This window comes from Notolabrus celidotus, chromosome 7 (assembly GCF_009762535.1).
Source record: "Notolabrus celidotus isolate fNotCel1 chromosome 7, fNotCel1.pri, whole genome shotgun sequence".
In the NCBI taxonomy this organism is placed as follows: domain Eukaryota; kingdom Metazoa; phylum Chordata; class Actinopteri; order Labriformes; family Labridae; genus Notolabrus; species Notolabrus celidotus.
Window position 1 is genome coordinate 4,356,037 of NC_048278.1, and position 17,784 is coordinate 4,373,820.

Here is a 17,784-nt window from a genome sequence, read left to right on the forward strand (position 1 = left end):
CAAATATTGTCCTGAAAACCTGCCGAGAGATCCCGTGTACTTGAAATATGACACAGCTTGTGTTTTTGGAAGATATGAACATGTTCTGGATGTAGATTATTTTTGTCTTCTTACACTAAGTTTTGTTCTTTTTGTGTTTTTAAACATTCGAAAGTGCAGATCTGAAATTTTAAGACCTAATGACCAAATTTCAGCACGTCCAGTGAGTTCAGTCGGGGCCGCTCTCCTCAGATGGATCAATTATTAACAAGCAATAAGTTGTATTTGTCAGTATGTCTCTGTTCTGTGCCTATGTGGAATGCCAAAGCCTGAGGCGGGGAGAGCACCCCGCCCCTCTCTTTTATGTGCATGCATGAAAAGCCAAGGCAGGTAGAGCAGCAGCAAAGACCTCCGGGGTACAGAACAGAGCGAGCATCAGTGACGTTACGTATGACACTTGTCACGTCAGACACAGGAAGGAGGAGCTGGAGAGGAGGAACTAACGCTGTGCTCAGTTTTATGTGTTACTTGAAGACCGTGTTGGATCTGGACTAATGTTTCAGAACACTAAACGGACACATGGAGGCAGAGGTAGACCAGCAGCTCCTTGTACCGGGTCAAACTTTGTGGAGATGAACCAGAAAACCAAATCAATCCGACCACTGAGTGTGTGACTGAAGGATCCTTCATATCATGCCTCAAGACTTTTGACCAAAGTGAAAATAAGACTTTTTGTGGACGCACAATCAGATGCTTCCTAGGGTTTGCCTTGGCCACCCCTGAAATCCTATTTGCCCTCTCAGAGGCGACACTAATACTGACATTATCTCTTCAGATTGTTTCAACAGGCTGCTAGAAGATTCTTTGCGTTTCACTTGAGAGCATTCTTCTTCGTTGGTGCTTTAAACAGTGACTTTGGACAAACATATTCAGCAACAGATTTAAATGTTGACGCTCAGTTTTAAAGATAGAAATTATGAAACACATTTCTGATTCTTTTATGGTATAATACGCTCCTAATGTTTAACACTCCTGGCCACTCCTACACAAGTCTGTGCTAGGGCCCCCCAGTCTAAAGGTTTGGCTCCACCCCTGATAACAGCGCCTCTCACAGCTGATATCTGAGGCCAAGATTTAGATCCCAAATTTAGATTTAGAGAGGCTGTGAAAAAACGATACAAACTGAGTGATTAAAGTGTTATTATAACCAGCATTTTTAAGCCCCTGACGTTAGCGTGTGCAGAGCGCTAGATTTAGATCCCAAAATATGTGAAAGGTTTACGACCTGGAGCTCCACTTTGTCACAGACTCCGAAATAAAACTCTGAGGGATCTGTCCGGACTGTAGCTGAGCGTGTTCGGGCTCAGGATGCTGTTTTTAACATAACATAGAAGAGAGTTTATGAACATTTGTATGAAAGACTAAAAGCTTTGAAGAAGAAGAGGTTCTCAGATGTTTTACCGTCGTGGAGTTGTGAGGAACATATTACAGATATGCAGATGATGTAGCATAGCAATGAGTGAGAGTAAAAATATCACAAACATGTCCACGTGATGTCCCAGAAGGCTGCTCTCTAAAATAACTTAAAGGTTATGTTACCAGATTATAAAAGGCCCACCGTGTGACGCTCTGCTGCTCGTGCTACAGACTGTGCTGAGAGTAGACTGAGCGCCCTCTGCTGGACAATCTGTGCCATGACACCTCTTCTGAAGCGATGTAAACGTCATGTTCTGCTTTGGTCGGTAAGAAGTTTTTATTGGTGCATATTTCAGAAAGCAGACACTGCTGCGTCTGTGACGGGTGGACAAAGGAGATGTTGTTCTGACTCTGAGTGTGACACGCGAGGCTTGAACATGTCGTTTATCAGATCTGTGAGTTTTCAATCTGTTGTGTTCTCTTTGTTTTTTATTTTCACTGTGGTTCAGACGTGATGAAGTGTGTGGATTAGTGAAGAGTATTTGATCAGTCGTGGAGGAGAAGAGCGATGAAGATGTATCGTACGAAATTCAATGCATGGACATTCATTTTAGTTTTGTTAATGAGAATTTTTTACTTTAGTTTTTTATTTATTTTAATTTAAGTTCTCCATCAGAGGAAACGTCACATCTTACCTCACGTTGTCGTCATTGTACTCCGTATGTTGACAGATATTCTGCTTTAAAGGTGAAATACAACAAACCCCTCAAAGCTTGAGTTCAGAGCACACACACTTTTTTGTAACATAAGATGTGCATATTTTACATTGTTCAAATTAAATTATATTGGATTATAATAAACTTGGTTGCCACTTCTTTAAACATTTTGTCTGTCCGTCCTTTCTGCTCTGAACATTCACATCTCAGCGTTATATTATTTCAGTTTTCAGGTAAAGTGTGTTACTCTAATTTGAACAGCCTGTATTCATCCACAGCAGTAGATGGCGTCACTTATCTGTAATGGAAGTGTCCCCCTCATGACTGAGGCCAGCCGTCATTCACAACCACAGCAGCAGAGGGATGAAAGATGGAGAGACACGTTGATGGTCCAGAACAAAGAGCCCCACAAGTAGGCGGGGTTATTCCTCAATAGAGACGGAGTTATGATGCTGATTTTAAGATGATGGTCATCGGAGCAGATCAGGTGAACTTGACTCCTGTAGGAATATTGATGTTGACATGTCTGTCCTCATTCAGCTCTCCTTCTTCTCTTTGACTTTAAACATAAACGAGTCAAATGTCTCCACGTTGAACATTGTGTCTGTGATCTCTCCCTCTTCTGGTTTCAGGGACTTTGTAGAGATCAGCAGCTCACAGATGTTCTCTCTAGCTCTGGATCACAGGACAGGATGTCGCTCCACTTTTCCCTCACATACCTCTTTTCGCTGCAGGACAATGGCGGAAAGAGGTTTGGTTTGTGTCTTTGATCACGACAACCCCGCCCCTTGCCCCTTACGTAAGTGGTTCACGGTTCTAGACTAGCAAAGAGTTGGAGACGCTCTGGAACCAGTTTTCCTGTCTGGGAGCAGGTTCACTTGCAGTCGAAGCACGAAAAACTGGTTCTCAATTGAGCGCCAGCTCCAAACCGGCCCTGAAACTGCCTCGGTCGAAAAGAGGTAAGAGATGGTTGGGGTCCAGTAGCCACTCAGGCTGCTCTCACATCTGTGCCCACTAACTGTCATAATTTCCCCACGACCAAGATCACACTAACGATTTTACCACAGTGTCAACAGGCAGAGGGGGAATGAGAAGGACTACTTTCTGTGGAGTGATTTGATGTGACGGGTGATTGTTGTAGCATATTCTCTAACAAAATGACAGTCAGGTCTGATGGTCTGAGGCTTGTTTAATGATAGCTCACACTCAGCTTGTATACACTTCACATTGGCGTCACACGATCTCGGCTACGTGATGGTCTCCATGAACACCAAGTCAATATTTGGCACCATCCTGGTCCATTTTAGGTAATGTCCTGGTCCATTGACAACACTGATCAATATTCCTTAACAGCATCCTCCCTTCTCAGTTCCACAAACACACACTCAAGTTGTGGTCTCCACTCCATTCCATTCTATTCTAACGTTTTTAACCACAGGGTCAACAGGCAGAGAGGGAATGTGCCGGGTTAGTTTGATATGACGTGTGCTGTCAGGTTGTTCTTTGTGTCTCCTTCACTGTTGAGTATTAATCCCTGGTGTTGAGGGTTCTGTGGAGGTCATCTTGTATACGTTAAAAATGAATCAACCTGTTTATGACGGAGAGGTGACATCTTTAGTTTCTGGAACACAGCAGAGGAAGGATGTTTGATAAGGAGGAGGAGGGAAGGAAGGAAGGGAGGAGGGATGTTCCTAAATAGTGGTTTATTTATAAACAAACGTTCTGAGTATTGTAATGTGTAATGTGTTTTTCAGACGCCCTGGAGGAGATCATCACGGAGCGGATTCTCTGGGAGTCGCTGTGGTTTGAGTTTACTTAAAGGAGCAAACAGGTATTATTGCATGCTTGGTTTAGTGGTTAGCAGCTGTTGGTATCCATTCATCTCAGCTCAGCGTGAACATGCAGAGACCTGAGCGCGGCTCGAACAGATCGACGAGCAGAGCGGCTGCATGTTGTGTAACAGCAATCACACAGAAGACACACGAGCAGCGTGGACGAGCTGCAGAGGAGAGAGAGACCGACAGCTCTCTACACACTCCGCTGAGTCTGCTTTAAGGGTCTGAGGAACGCAGGTATTTATGCAACTTGAGACATGTGAGGAGCAGAGAGGTGAAGATGCAGAGGAGAGAGAGAGAGAGAGCAGAGGAGGGAGGAGGGGGAAGTGTGAAGAGAGGCAGGAGGGCAGGTACAACAAGCTGAGTAAAACCTGTAATTATTACCCTGCAGAGTTTACTTAGCTCTCTCTCTCTCTCTCTCTCTCTCTCTCTCTCTCTCTCTCTCTCTCTCTCTCTCTCTCTCTCTCTCTCTCTCTTTCTGTTTGCATACACTGATAAGCTGAGACAGAAGAGGGGGAGGGAAGAAGGGAGGGAAGACGGCTCTGCTAAAAGAGTGAGAGCACACAGAGGGGTGAGATAGCCAGTGATTGAGTTCCAGAGAGCAGAAGGGTGCATTAACCCTCAGAGAAGAAAAGAGAGCTGAGCAAAGCATAGAAAGAAGGAGAGAGAGGTGTGTGTGAGTGTGTGTGTGTGTGTGCGTGTGTGTGTGTGTGCGTGTGTGTGTGAGGGGAACAGAAGGAGGAAGTGTGTGGGGGTTTAACTGCTGCGCTGGGATCATGTCTCTGAGTGGGAAGGTGGCTCTGGTGACCGGAGGGGCTCAGGGCATCGGGAGAGCAGTGGTACAGTTGCTCCTGCAGAGCTCAGCTAAGGTCAGTGTCACGTCTTCACCTCGAGTGTTTCCTGCTTTCTATCCTCTGAATCACTGAATCCCTGAATCCACTTTTTCACTCTGCTGCTTCATCTCTGAGTAACTGAAGAACTTTGGGAAGTCTTGTATGACGAGCTCGGCAGGTATCTCACCTGGAGCACGGCCTGTCTGGCCTCAGTGATCACCGTACTTCCACCGCTCTGTCACAGTGTTTATGATTTCACTCTTCTGCTTTGACGCATCTCAAAGTCAGCAGTGTAACTATCACTGAGTCAATCAGCTCATGGTTGAAGGAGTTGACTCAGACAGGAGTCACCATGAATGAGATAAAGAGAGATGAAGACAAAGGTGGACTCATAATGAAGATAAAACTACGGCGATAAGACCTAACTTCACTATCATCTCTCTCTCTCTTCATCTCCCTCTATCCCTCTCTCCAACACGGTCTCAGCAGATGTGTGTCTAACATGAGTCTGGTCCTGCTGGAGGTTTCTGCCTGTTAAAGGAAGTTTGTCCTTGCCACTGTAACTTTCTAAATGCTGCAAAGTGCTCTGCTCATGGTGGATTAAGATGAGATCAGACTGAGTCCTGTCTGGAAGATGGGACTGGATCTGATCCTGTCTTGATGTTGGGTCTTTGTTAATAATAGAACATAGAGTACAGTCTAGACCTGCTCTGTTTGGAAAGAGTCTTCAGATAACATTTGTTGGGATTTAGGATTTTAATTTTTAGGCTGCAACAAAAGCCTGAGTGTAAAGAACTTGAAGAGTGAGATGTTTATTTTATATTCAGTAACAGCGTTTATAAAAACCTCTCACCTCACTGAACCACAGAGTTGTTGGTCTCCTGCTGCGTAATGGTTTAGTGTGTGTATTATTTTGCAGAGCATGAATGTTGTGTTGAATTCAAACTAATGGTTTGGATGTAGTGGATGTAGTCTCTGTGATGTCAGCCAATAATAGCGGACGCCATGTTGGAAACGATGACTCAATCTTAAAGGTGTGTTCCATCAGATCTCAGGAGTCAGAAATGCAGAGACCCCTGAAGATAGGAAGACAACCTTCAGTAACCCTGAGCTCCAAATCCAAGATGGCTGCTCCCTGCATCGAAAGCAAATCACTGAACTTTTAAAAGTGTTTATTAGGAACTGAGTCTCACAACCAAAGCATTGTGCAAGTTGTATCCGTAGACATGTTTTGATGTCATTATGTGTCGGTATTATCCAACAATGCGAACAACTTTCCAACTCAGTCATTCCCAGCCAGGTGAATGGACTCCAACACATGAATCCATAGAGACCACCAAAACACCTTTTAACACTTAACAGAAAGGGATTTAACATAAAACAACAAAAAGGAACAAACAATACAACAAAGATCAACAATATTCTAACATAACAAAACACAAAAAAAGCACACACACAAATCCCCTGAAGGAGAGGCAGACCCCAACTCAAAGGCCTCCCCTGGGTCTTTTAAGGCACACCGCCAGGTGAACCTTGTTGCCTCAATCAGGAGGCTCCTGCAGAGAAGGTAATAGAGGGGGAGGGACACAGAACATACAGCCATAATATGGACCTATAACTTTAAATCAACACAGGCACAGATAAAGGGGTGGAGCCTTCTGGCAAGGAGATGGGACACACCAACCCGTGTGTCAATCAGTCGTCCTCCAATCATGAAAACGTACACTTAACGTTTTATTGTCTTTTAACTAATGTATTTTAAAAAATATCCCGTTATTAAATCTGTTGTTGCACCGGGCTGTAAACGTGTTTACTGTAAAGCTCAGTGTTTGCAGACCCAAGTGGACACTTGAGGAACTGCAGTTTTATGCACTTCTGTGCTTCATTTTCAGCAGCAGAGGTTCCTGCTTGCTTTAAATCCACCAGACTTCATGTCAGAAACGTTTGACCTTACCGGGACCGGGGGAAAGGCTGCTCTACCAATGCCTTGCTGCATCACACAAATGTTGTGTGACAGATTAAAATATCAAAAGAAACACAAACAAACTTCCCGCCTGAGGCAGCGGTGGAGCAACAACTCCTGAGTGCAGAAATAAAAAGAGAATTTTAGGAGCGATGCAGAAACTTCTGCTTCTGCTTCTGCAAGATCCTTCCTGTAATGTTTCAGACACTCAGAATAACAACCTGAGCCTGTCAGGGACAAAATACACTTACACATAATTTGACAAGATGCAATCGCTTCAGTTACACAGCAGCTTTAATATTCTGCTTCACTGCTGCCAGCCAAAGTAAGCAACTGGAGCCAAATTATTTAGACCACAGAATGTTCTCAGATGGAGCCGGGTTTAAAGATACACTGGTAGCATTATGAAGCTGAAGAAGTAGCCTGCAGCATGAAGACTGTTTATTAAAACAGGAGGAGGAAACATGAGTTTCAAAGGAAACAAAGGCAAAGAGCGCCATGTAGTTAAGTTTGTGAGAACTTGTTTCACACCCTGACGGTGGTTTGAGTGCAGCTGTTCACAGCCACACCAGTCAAACCCAAACCACACGCTCACCCAGGAAGAAGAAGTGAGAGGTGCACAGAAGCTGAAGTGTGGTTGCATCTTATTTAGTTTCTGCAGAAATGGATCAACAGACTTCCTCTGACTCCCTCCAGCTCTGTAGTTTGTCTCTGTGCATTAACCTGAACCTCCGTCTGTGCTGCAGGTGGCCGTGGTCGACTTCAACCAGACCTGTGGGGAGCAGTGCAAGGCTCAGCTGGATGCAGAGTTCGGGGAGGGAAACTGTACCTTCGTCCCCTGTGATGTGTCCAACGGAGACGCTCTCAGAGGTGAGTCTGTCCGCTGGACTGAGAGAAAGAAAGTGACCCCCAGCTGATCCAGAAACAGTCTGACGTATAACTAACACACTGACTCCTCGTGCAGCCTACAGAGAACAGACTTACTCATGTTACACTTCCTCAAAGGAATGAGGAAGAGACTTTCAAAAAGGCCTGATGACTTCTGGCACACATCAGAAAGTTTCCTGGAAAGAGTCGGTGTCACCACTCTCAGAGAGGCGCTCAGTAGATTCAGAGGATCAGACTGAGAGGGATCAGTGAAGACGGATCGTCTCTCAGCTCTTCTTATATCTTATATAAACATGTGGTTAAATACTCATGTATGCACACAGTGAGGATGACTGAAGTCAGCACTTTCCTTTCCAAATATGTGCTCTTTGCCCGATGACAGGATGTTGGGGGGGCTGCAGGCTGAGCTCCCACAACTGATTTTTTAGGTTAGGAGTTGGTCAAGGTTCATAGCAGAAGCTGACTCATCTCAATCTGTCAATGAAAACAGAGCAGCTGATTACAGCAGGTCAAAAACACTGACTGAAGCTGTTCAACGTGCTGTGAGGCTGGCTCTCTCTGCACGTGTTCAGATAATGACAAACACTGACAGATTTACAGCTTTGTGTTCATTCACATTCTCTGAACAGAAATCTAACATCTCTCACTGTCAGACCTTAGAGGAAACAAACATGGCGGACAGCAGGATGGTTTCAATGCTAAGTGTTGCTAACTGCTTAGCTACCTGATTAATCCGTAGCTGTAGTGACGTGTGTCCTGCTCCTCTTTCTGTCAGTGTGATTGTTGGAAAGCTCTTTAAACGTCTCCAGAAAGTCAAAATATATGACGGTTGTGTCACTGTGTTTCTGCTATGTTACTGGCATATATCTTTGTATTAATTCACTTGGGAGGTCACTGTCCCTTTAGTCAATCCTGCGTCTCTAACGTCACACTAACTTTAGCTCTGTGCTTCCTTCTTCAGCCAGATTCCTGATTGGCTTGTTTTGTTCCCCATGACGATCCACAGAGAGCACGAAGCATGCTAACGGGCTGCGAGCTGAGCTGCTGGTACATCCTAACACGTTCAGGATTATTTCATTTCATCAGAACATCCGAGGAGATCTCTTCATGTCCAAAACAAACATGGCGGGTTAGACTCTAAATGAAGCTCTCTCAGGTCGTGTTTCTCTGACGCTGCTTGGCGGAGCTTCAGAGGCCGCGAGCTGAGCTGCTGCTACCTTTAGGTCAGCATGTTTCTCTCTGAACCTCCTGACGGTTACAGACTCAAACACGTCTTCTGGTCACAAAAACAAACTGATGAAAACAACCAAGGTGTGAAAACTGATGATGAGTGTGCGAGAGAGAGAGAGAGAGAGAGAGAGAGAGAGAGAGAGAGAGAGAGAGAGAGAGAGAGAGAGAGGAACAAGGTCTCATTGTCTGACACTGGAAAGTTAATCCCTTCAGGCTAACGGCTGAGGAATGCTGTTTGCTGCTAACTGAGAGATCAAGCTGCTGTTGACGTGGACGCACAGTTAGCCTGCGTTGTGCGTGTGTGTGTGTGTGTGTGTGTGTGTGTGTGTTTGTGTGTGCGTGTGTGTGCGTGTGTGTGTGCGTGTGTGTGTATGTGTGTGTGTGTGTGTGTGTGTGTGTGCGTGTGTGTGTGTGCGTGAGTGTGTGTGTGAGTGTCTGTGGATGTGTGAGTGTGTATGTGAGTGTGTGTGGATTTGTGTGTGTGTGTGTATGTGTGTGTGTGTGTGTGTGTGTGTGTGTGTGTGTGTGTGTGTGTGTGTGAGTGGTTAGAGATAAACTTTGTTTGCATGTGTTCATGCATCACTGCACTCTGTGAACAGTGTTTTTGTGTCTGCATGTGTGTCTGAGAGTGTGTGTGAGTGTTTTACGCTGGTGAGTGTGTGTGGAGCAGCTGTGTGTGTGTGTGTAATTGAGGGGTGTCCAGGTGAGGAATGTGGCAGGTGATGACACATGCAGGTTTGTCTCCTGTTTATTCCAAAACGTCTGTCTGAACAACAACCTGCAGGAGCTCAGAATTTGTCCCCTCCGTCGCTCCATTCACACCGGAGTCAGTTTGGCAACACACACAGAGAAACCCGACACGAGGGCTCACACTCCGATGCTCCTCGGTGTTTGAGGAACAGTGAGATTTCTTCTGCAAACACCCACAGTGCACTTTGTTTTTGTAGTCCTCAAACAGTGTAAGACCAAAAACCTGAAATACCTCTGCATTCACACACACTCCACACTCCTGAACTAACGCACACTACACACGACATCACAGGGGAAAGGTTTCAGTGAGATATGGTGTTATCGGTGCGCTGACTCGACCTAATGGTTAAGTTGTGCGCCCATGTAGCGGGTGACCTGGGTTCGAATCCAGCCTGCGGCCTCTTTCCCGCATGTCATTCCCCCACTCTCTCCAAGTCTCCACCTGCTGTTGCTCTCCATACAGACTGTTCCTCCTGCTGACACCTGATTGGTCAAACCTACTCTTAAATCCAATGAAAATCCAGACCCCCAGAGACAAGTTCTTGGTATTTATGTGGATTCTGTAATGCAGATGAACTTTAGCTTGACCCTGAGTATAAAACATAAAGTGATTGTTGTGTGCTGTAGCTGTGATTAATGAACATTAGAGAGAATCCACTGTGAGGGAGTTAATGACACCTGTATCAACCCATGAACCGTTACTACATCTCTGTGTCAGAGATCATCAGACGTCTGCGTGAAAGCATCAGAGAGAGAGAGAGAGAGAGAGAGAGAGAGAGAGAGAGAGAGAGAGAGAGAGAGAGAGAGACGTGGAGTTTGTCTGATCGGGGATCGAAAGCTGACACATAACGATGTCTTTCTGTTTCCATTGAACAGACGCCTTCCAGGCAACAGTGGACAAGTTTGGTCATCTGGACATCGTGATCAACAACGCCGGCATCAACAACGAGAAGAACTGGGAGAAGACCATACAAGTCAATCTGGTGAGGTGAAAAACAAAAGAGCTGTGTCACTGTTCTCAAGAGAACTACACATATCTAATCTCACACCCTCTGTCCTTGACTAAAGTCTTCCATCTATGAGAGGAAAGTTTGTTCATTTACCAAAATCTGCATTTACATGAGTCTATCATTAACCCCCAAATCCATCTCACGTGTTTACCTCCTTGATCTACTTTGCATTGAAGTCGATGTCAGAGGTCAGTCTTACTGCTGATAAATAATAAACACATGGTAAACTGGAAATCAGTAAATATGTAGCTAGTGTTTAATATTAATAAGTATAGTAGGCCTATAATGAAGCCATGTGGTGCACCACATTGGATCTTAGAGGCAGCACTTAGATATCACCAGGATGAAATCATGCAGCATGTCAGCAGACAGGTAGTGAAAACATGTTCAGAAGAAGAGAGACATCTGGAACGTGATCAGGAAGAGATCTCAGCAGCATGCAGCGCAGGTATTTTCTAAATCTAGATAATGTTTTTTTTTTCACTCAGCTGAATCACCGACTCTGATGAGTGTAATAACAAGTGTGTTTGTTCTAATGCCAGACCTTTGTTCATTACAAGCACATTAAACAGGTGCACAGCCGAAGCCAGCGAGCTATTTTTAACTGCAGCGTTTTGGCAAGACGTCCTAATCCAACAAGTTCAACTAATGTGTTCTGTCTGAACCCATCAGCAGTTTAAACAGGGACATGCTTCTGAAATGACGGCCAGTACTTCACAGTCTCATGAAGCCTCAGCTGGATGACTTCAGCCAAGACAGTTTACAGTCCAACTCACAGCTTGAGGAGTAATCATGTCTAAAGAGAGGGAGGCAATGAGTCTGCAAAATGGACCCCATCAGTTTTTGTTTCAAGTTATCTCCCAGAGTGGATTTCATTTCTCTGTTTGTGATGAGTCTCAGTTTCACTGTTAACAGTTCCACAGAGGCTTCCCTCTGGCTTCCTTCAGCGGTATGAACCTGAAACAGAAACTGATTGTGATGTTCTTGTAATTAACGGGTCTTCAGTTTGCTGAAATAACAACATCATGATGCAGATTAGTCAAAAGTCAAAAGTCAAGCTTTGTCAGGTCTGTCCTCAAGAGGAGAAGAAAACTACGCCTACAATGTTTGTTTGTTGAATGAAGGTCTATGAAAGAGGATTAGAGATAGATCTGACCTTCTTCATGGAATGTTCCATTTGTTCTCAGAATTCTGACATCAAAGATAGAATTCTGACATCACTAAAGACAGAATTCCAGAATTCTGACATCAAAGACAGAATTCTGACGTCATAAAAACAGAATTCTGACATCATCAAAGACAGAATTCTGGAATTCAAAGACAGAATTCTTGAACAGACTGTTTCTCTTGCTGACACCTGATTGGTGGATACTACTCAGACTACAGACAGAGACCAGAACAGATCTCACACCACAGATGTTGAACTTTAAAAATAGAATCAGTAAATAAAGATGAACTAATAGGAAACGTGTCGAATGACACATCACACCTTTAGCCCCTTAAATAAACCCAAACTAATCGACGAGATCATATTCATATTTCTTGTGCATGCAGTTTGTGTTTCTACAAGAAGAATTGTTCCAGAGTCTCTCGTTAAAGTAACGTGGATCTGCACTAATAAAGTGCATCAGATGGTATCTCCTGTCTTTTATGACCTTTTTAACCGTCTCTCTCAGCACGTCCGCCTCGTGTTAACAGCTGCATGTGCTGAAAACCTTCAGCGCTTCTGCTGTCACATTAGAGGCATCGTTGTCCCGAAAGGACCCCAGCTCAGGCCCCTCAGAGTGCAGGACCCCCCCCCCCCCCTCTCTGAGCTGTTCAGACTCCTTCATTACATCAACGACCTCCCCCTCAGCCTGCCACGACACCACCCCGAGCCCCGGGCCTTTACAACTACATTCCTGCTGAGGAGAAACCCAGCAGGCAGGAGAAAGCCCCCGCAGTAAAAACATGTCCCGTCTCCTGATGCGTCCTCGTAACCCCGCGGCTCCGACGGCAGAAAGCACAGAGGTCACTTCAGTTTACACGGCTCCTCAGCAGCTGAAACACAGAGTGGTGGTAGTCGCACAGATTACGTGTTTTGATCTCATCTGCCCCACTTTGTTTGTTTTATCCTTCTTTGTGCATAAAGGAAATTCCTCTTGATCAAAAGGTGTTATCAGCTGCCGTCCCTCAGGGCTCTATCTCAGGTTTCATCCTCTTTCCTTTTTCCTGAATCCTCTTTGTGATAACTCGCATAGTTACTCTGTCCTCATTCTTTCAAGATGATCCTGTTATAAAGCAGCTCCATCTTTTCTCTTTCTTTACCTCTCTCAAGCATTTTCATGAGACTGAAGCCTGGTTTATTCTCTACGGCGTCCTGAGCACTCGTTGTGTCCACGTCGCTCTGTAATACTTCACCTAAACCCTTGTATGCAGTGTGATTTCTCTGCTGGTCAGATCAGCTGTTTCCTGTCCTGCTACATTTTCTTCTCGCCCGCCCAGAATGAACAACGGAGACTCAGAGGGCGTCATGTTTAACTGGAGCTGAAACATGTTTCTGTTGATCATACAGAAGTTATTACAAAGGAGAAGGAGAGGAGACGTCAGAACAGGAGATGTTAATGACTGCAGAAATGTTGTAAATGCAGGATTGCTGCCCAGCTGACCAATCACAGAGCTTACAGTCCACGTTGTTTTAACGTGTAGTTACATTTTAGAGGAGGAGCATGTCAGGCTTCTCCTTTGGAACAGGGCTACACGAACCTACGGTTTAGGCTGTGACGTTGATTCAACCAGGAAGTATAAACCAGTCTTTAATCGACCGGTTAAGCACACTGGATTGTGGGAGTTGTTTGCTTCTGCCGTGAATGTTGAGGTTTTTTGTGGCCTAAATGAAGAAATCAAACCCTGCAGGTTGTTTTTATTAGAAAAGAAACTGAGATCTAAAGAAGTTTTGGAACCACTCCCATGGATTGTGTCTTGCAGCTGCAGCACAGGCTGTAATGGTTGCATCAGATAATGTTCTTTCTGGGACCCTCCTGTGTACCTTCACACGGAGCGAGAGAAGAACTCAGAGGAACTTCCTGTTATTGTTCGTTTCACAATAACTGATGACGGTCTTTGTTCATCAAACGTTCACACTTTCAAACGTTCACACTTTCAAACGTTCACGCTTTCAAACGTTCACGCTTTCAAACGTTCACACTTTCAAACGTTCACGCTTTCAAACGTTCACACTTTCAAACGTTCACACTTTCAAACGTTCACACTTTCAAACGTTCACGCTGTCCTTACCTTCACTTTCACTCCGGTCAGACTCGCAGCTCTGCCCGTGTGCGAGTAACTCTGGTGACCATGTTTGTCTCTGTCTCTGCAGACCTCGTTGATCAAAGGGACGTACCTGGCTCTGGAGCACATGAGCAAAGAGTACGGCAAGGACGGAGGCACAATCATCAACGTGTCCTCTATGGCAGGTAACATCCACACACATACATACAGGTTCAGGACAATAACAGCCACATACAGAATGTCCTTTAATAACGATAAGATCATAAAATGTTTATTCAGATTAGAGGAAACATGGGAAAGAAAAGGTTCTGCTGTTTTTAGATTCGTTTTTTCTTTTTACATATTTTGGGTCTAAATGACAGATAGAAGCGTGAAGCCATCGGGTCAGATCAAACTCTGCTCTCAAATCAAACGACGACCTTTGGTGTTAAAAATGAAGCCAATGAGGAAGTGCAAAAACTGCAGTTCCTTGAGTGTCCACTTGAGGCAGAATCCCCTTCAGCAAAGGGAAACCAGTTTACAGCCTGGTTAAAACCTGCTTTAGCTCATTATATGTTCCTACAGTGTTGGGGGATGAGTTTATATCTATATACCTTTTAAATAAATCCGGACTGACAGGCGGGCGTGTTGCAGCTGTCTGTGCCTTTTGCCTTTGGCATCAACTTTGCATGTTTGCAGGTTTCTAGATAAACCAGTTTATTAGATCAACACTTCTAAGATGATGTCGGCCATCTTCGGACTTCATGCTGCCTAGAAACCAAGAAGTGACGTCACAAAGACAAGTGAGGAGCTGCCGAGAGTTACCGAGCTCTGTGTCTTACGGCAGCTCATATCGCATTCACGGCGCCCTGCAGGCGCTCGGCATGACTTACGGTGTTCAGCAGTTCATCTGTAGTTAGCGTGCTGATGGAGCCGGCTGTTGTGAACTTTTGACAGAGTTTTATGAATGAGTCAGGACTTTTTGAGAAGGACAATAATTCACTTTGTGTGTTTGTTTACTCGTCGCTTGTTTGTTTTAAGGGACGTTTAAAGCAGCTCCCTTCATTGTCTGTATGAGGCAGATTTCCTCTGAGTGTTTGGTGTTAAAGTCTGAGCCTACAGCTCATTGCTAGATTTGTGTTTATGTTAAACTGTTGTACGTTATTGGATTTGCATTGTGTGTGGACCTTCAGCCTGTTTCTACGGCTGTAAACAAGGTCGAAGTCTGCAGCCGAGTCCAGGACTAACCCGGCTAGGTGTGCAAAGCTTTCGTCACATCACCACCGTGCCCTCCATGAGTCAAATACAACCACTCCTGGAAGCCTTCACATGCGGTGGTCAGACTGTTCTAAGGTAACTGGGTTCAGGACTCCACCAACACGCTGATGATGAAGTCTTCTCTGACTCAATTCTCCGTTGTGTACTTCCTGCTCTCTCTCAGACGCCGCTCTCTGAACTCTCCCTTTCAGATTAATGACCTGTCAGTAACACTCTTAAAGCAGCAATGCCTCAGGTATGGCAGAGTCCCAGACCTCACCTCCTGAACTCTGAAAGGAAACTATTTACAGAACTTTTACTACAATGTGGTTAATCAGGACGTGCACCTGATGTGAACTCTGTGCAGAGTGAAGCAAAGTGTTGGTTTGATTTCAGGCGGATTCTTTGAAGTCTGACTTTAGGTTTGCAGCCGTTTGGATCTTAAATAAAATAGTTCCTTGTGTTATAAACTTATCATAACACTTGTGCACCTTTGTGTGTGTGTGTGTGTGTGTGTGTGTGTGTGTGTGTGTGTCTCTTAGATCTGTGTGTTTGCTCTCAGATTCCTAAGGATGTTCTGGGTTCTTGTCGGCGGATACATCGTTGTGTAGATCTAGAACAGTTCAGCCTGCAGTAAGATGAGACATGTGGAGACCATTACACAGCTATCACACTGCTGATAGCATCAGAGTGTGTGTGTGTGTGTGTGTGTGTGTGTGTGTGTGTGTGTGTGTGTGTGTGTGTGTGTGTGTGTGTGTGTGTGGGTGTGTGTGTGTGTGTGTGGGTGTGTGGGTTTGTGTGTGTACTCCCCATTCCCATAACAGAGACTTGTCCAAACATGGCCACGCATATTGTTTTGTTGTTGAAGGAACATGTGTGTGTTGTGTGTGTTAGTCTGTGTGTGTGTGTGTATGTGTGTGTGTGTGTGTGTGTGTGTGTGTGTGTGTGTGTGTGTGTGTGTGTGTGTGTGTGTGTGTGTGTGTGTGTGTGTGTGTTAAGTCAGACCATATGTAGCTGACTGACTCTTCATGTTGTTTCTTTCCTTTTATTTCATCATTTATCAAACCTCAGATCTGATTGGAGAACATCAGATCAGTTTGTGGTTCCATGTTTGACTGACAGAGAGCTTCCTGCAGACGGTCGTTCAGCTCTCTGTTAGTCACAGTTTAATATGTTGCTCTGTTGTGTTGTTGTGATGAGGTTGCAGACTTTATTCTGCCCTGTTGATGTAATTTTAAATTGATGATGAGCAGATTAGACCTTTTCCAAAAATACAAAACACAATTTGGCCTTGATGCAGATAAAATGAACTACGGGGGTTTCGACCGGTGGACCCAGGGTCTAAATTTATTTATGGGGTAGTTAATCTCCCCCCTGAAAAGCCCCTGCTAGGGAGGTAGTACTTTTCAAAGGTCCCAGGACTTTCAGGGGGCGGGGCCTGCAATGCTGAACATGTCTGATTGGTAGATTAACCTCAGTGTTTTTATTCCGCCCACCGTCCACAATAACATCACACACATCTGTGATTCACTTGATTTCTCTTTCTTTCATTAGTTTTTATTTGTTCTATCTTTTTTGTATGTGTGTGTACTTTTCAAAAGAAGAAGCTGTGATTCTCTTGATTTAGCAGCTTGTAACAGTAGTCTTCTCTCAGCCCACCGTGAATGTGTCTCTCCCGGTGTTACGGTTTTAAAAGTGACCCTGTAAACTGGAGACCTTCAGCTGAACGTGTCAGTGTTTGTGGAGTTTACACAGCTGTTGAAACACAGAGGGAGTTCCTGGGAATGCAAACTAGTTTAGTTTTTATTAAGATTTCAAAATATCCTCATCAGATATTTAATGATCGTCTAAAGACGCTTATGAGGGATGCATCCGGCTGAGAGTCTCCAGTTAACAGGGTCGCTGTTTAAACCAAAACACCGGCCGATCTCTGCCACAGCTTTTTGAGTTCAAAAGGATTTTAAAGCCGTGTTGAAACGTCTTTGCTACTCGCGCTTATCTCCTCTCACGTGCTGATTCAGTGAATCCATCTGTGATGAAATATAGCACCATCTAAAACAGACCAGCTGAGTCTCTTCATGCTAACAGGCTAACTGTTGTGTTGCTCGTAATGATACCTGCCTGTCCATCTGCTTCTATGGTGTCATCTGTGATGAATGGCATTCCTCTTTGTTTTACTGCCCTCTACTGGTCTGGTGGTGTAGTGCATTTACTTTTTTTTCTCCATACGTCACTGGCCTGATTTACACAATCTACCCGGGACTTCAGCCCGCGGTCGAAACGCAGACAACAATGGGGGACCAGGAACCTTTTAGTTCAGGGGAAAGTAGTTCTGGGGGCTAAAAGACCCCGGAACTCTTAGTTGAAATGCACCTTCAGACTCTCCTCTAAAAGACTTGATACTCACCTTGAGATTTGGGACTTGTGGACTTCGGCTTGTTATCATGAGCTCAAGGTCATCCCCTCCCATTATGCGTAACCTCTGGTGTGCTTATGAACACACTCCTCAGATGAAGCCACGCTCACGTGTTTCCATAAAGCCTGGAAAATGAAAACCCCCTCCGCTCTCAGACTCGTCTGTCCTGAAGAAACCCTTCACTTAAAGAGAAATTTTACTTTTCCCAAAATCCTGAAAACTTGCCTCAGAGGACAAATTGG

The 17,784-nt window shown here is 44.7% G+C and overlaps 1 protein-coding gene across 3 annotated transcripts in view; it reads left to right on the plus strand.

The window, feature by feature from the left end:
• The first annotated feature begins 4,533 nt into the window (after nucleotides 1-4,533).
• hpgd (15-hydroxyprostaglandin dehydrogenase) overlaps nucleotides 4,534-17,784 on the plus strand; it is a 17,076-nt gene continuing 3,825 nt past the window's right edge. For 2 of the 3 annotated variants that reach the window (XR_004631969.1, XM_034688809.1), the window contains exons 1-4: nucleotides 4,534-4,815; nucleotides 7,489-7,612; nucleotides 10,487-10,593; nucleotides 13,979-14,075. Coding sequence is in view for 2 of the 3 variants with exons in the window: in XM_034688809.1 (XP_034544700.1) it covers nucleotides 4,723-4,815; nucleotides 7,489-7,612; nucleotides 10,487-10,593; nucleotides 13,979-14,075 (421 nt within the window). In the remaining variant the exon portion in view is untranslated. Of the gene's footprint in view, nucleotides 4,816-6,233; nucleotides 6,500-7,488; nucleotides 7,613-10,486; nucleotides 10,594-13,978; nucleotides 14,076-17,784 lie in introns of those variants that run through there. The other variant, XM_034688810.1, reaches the window with a different exon arrangement.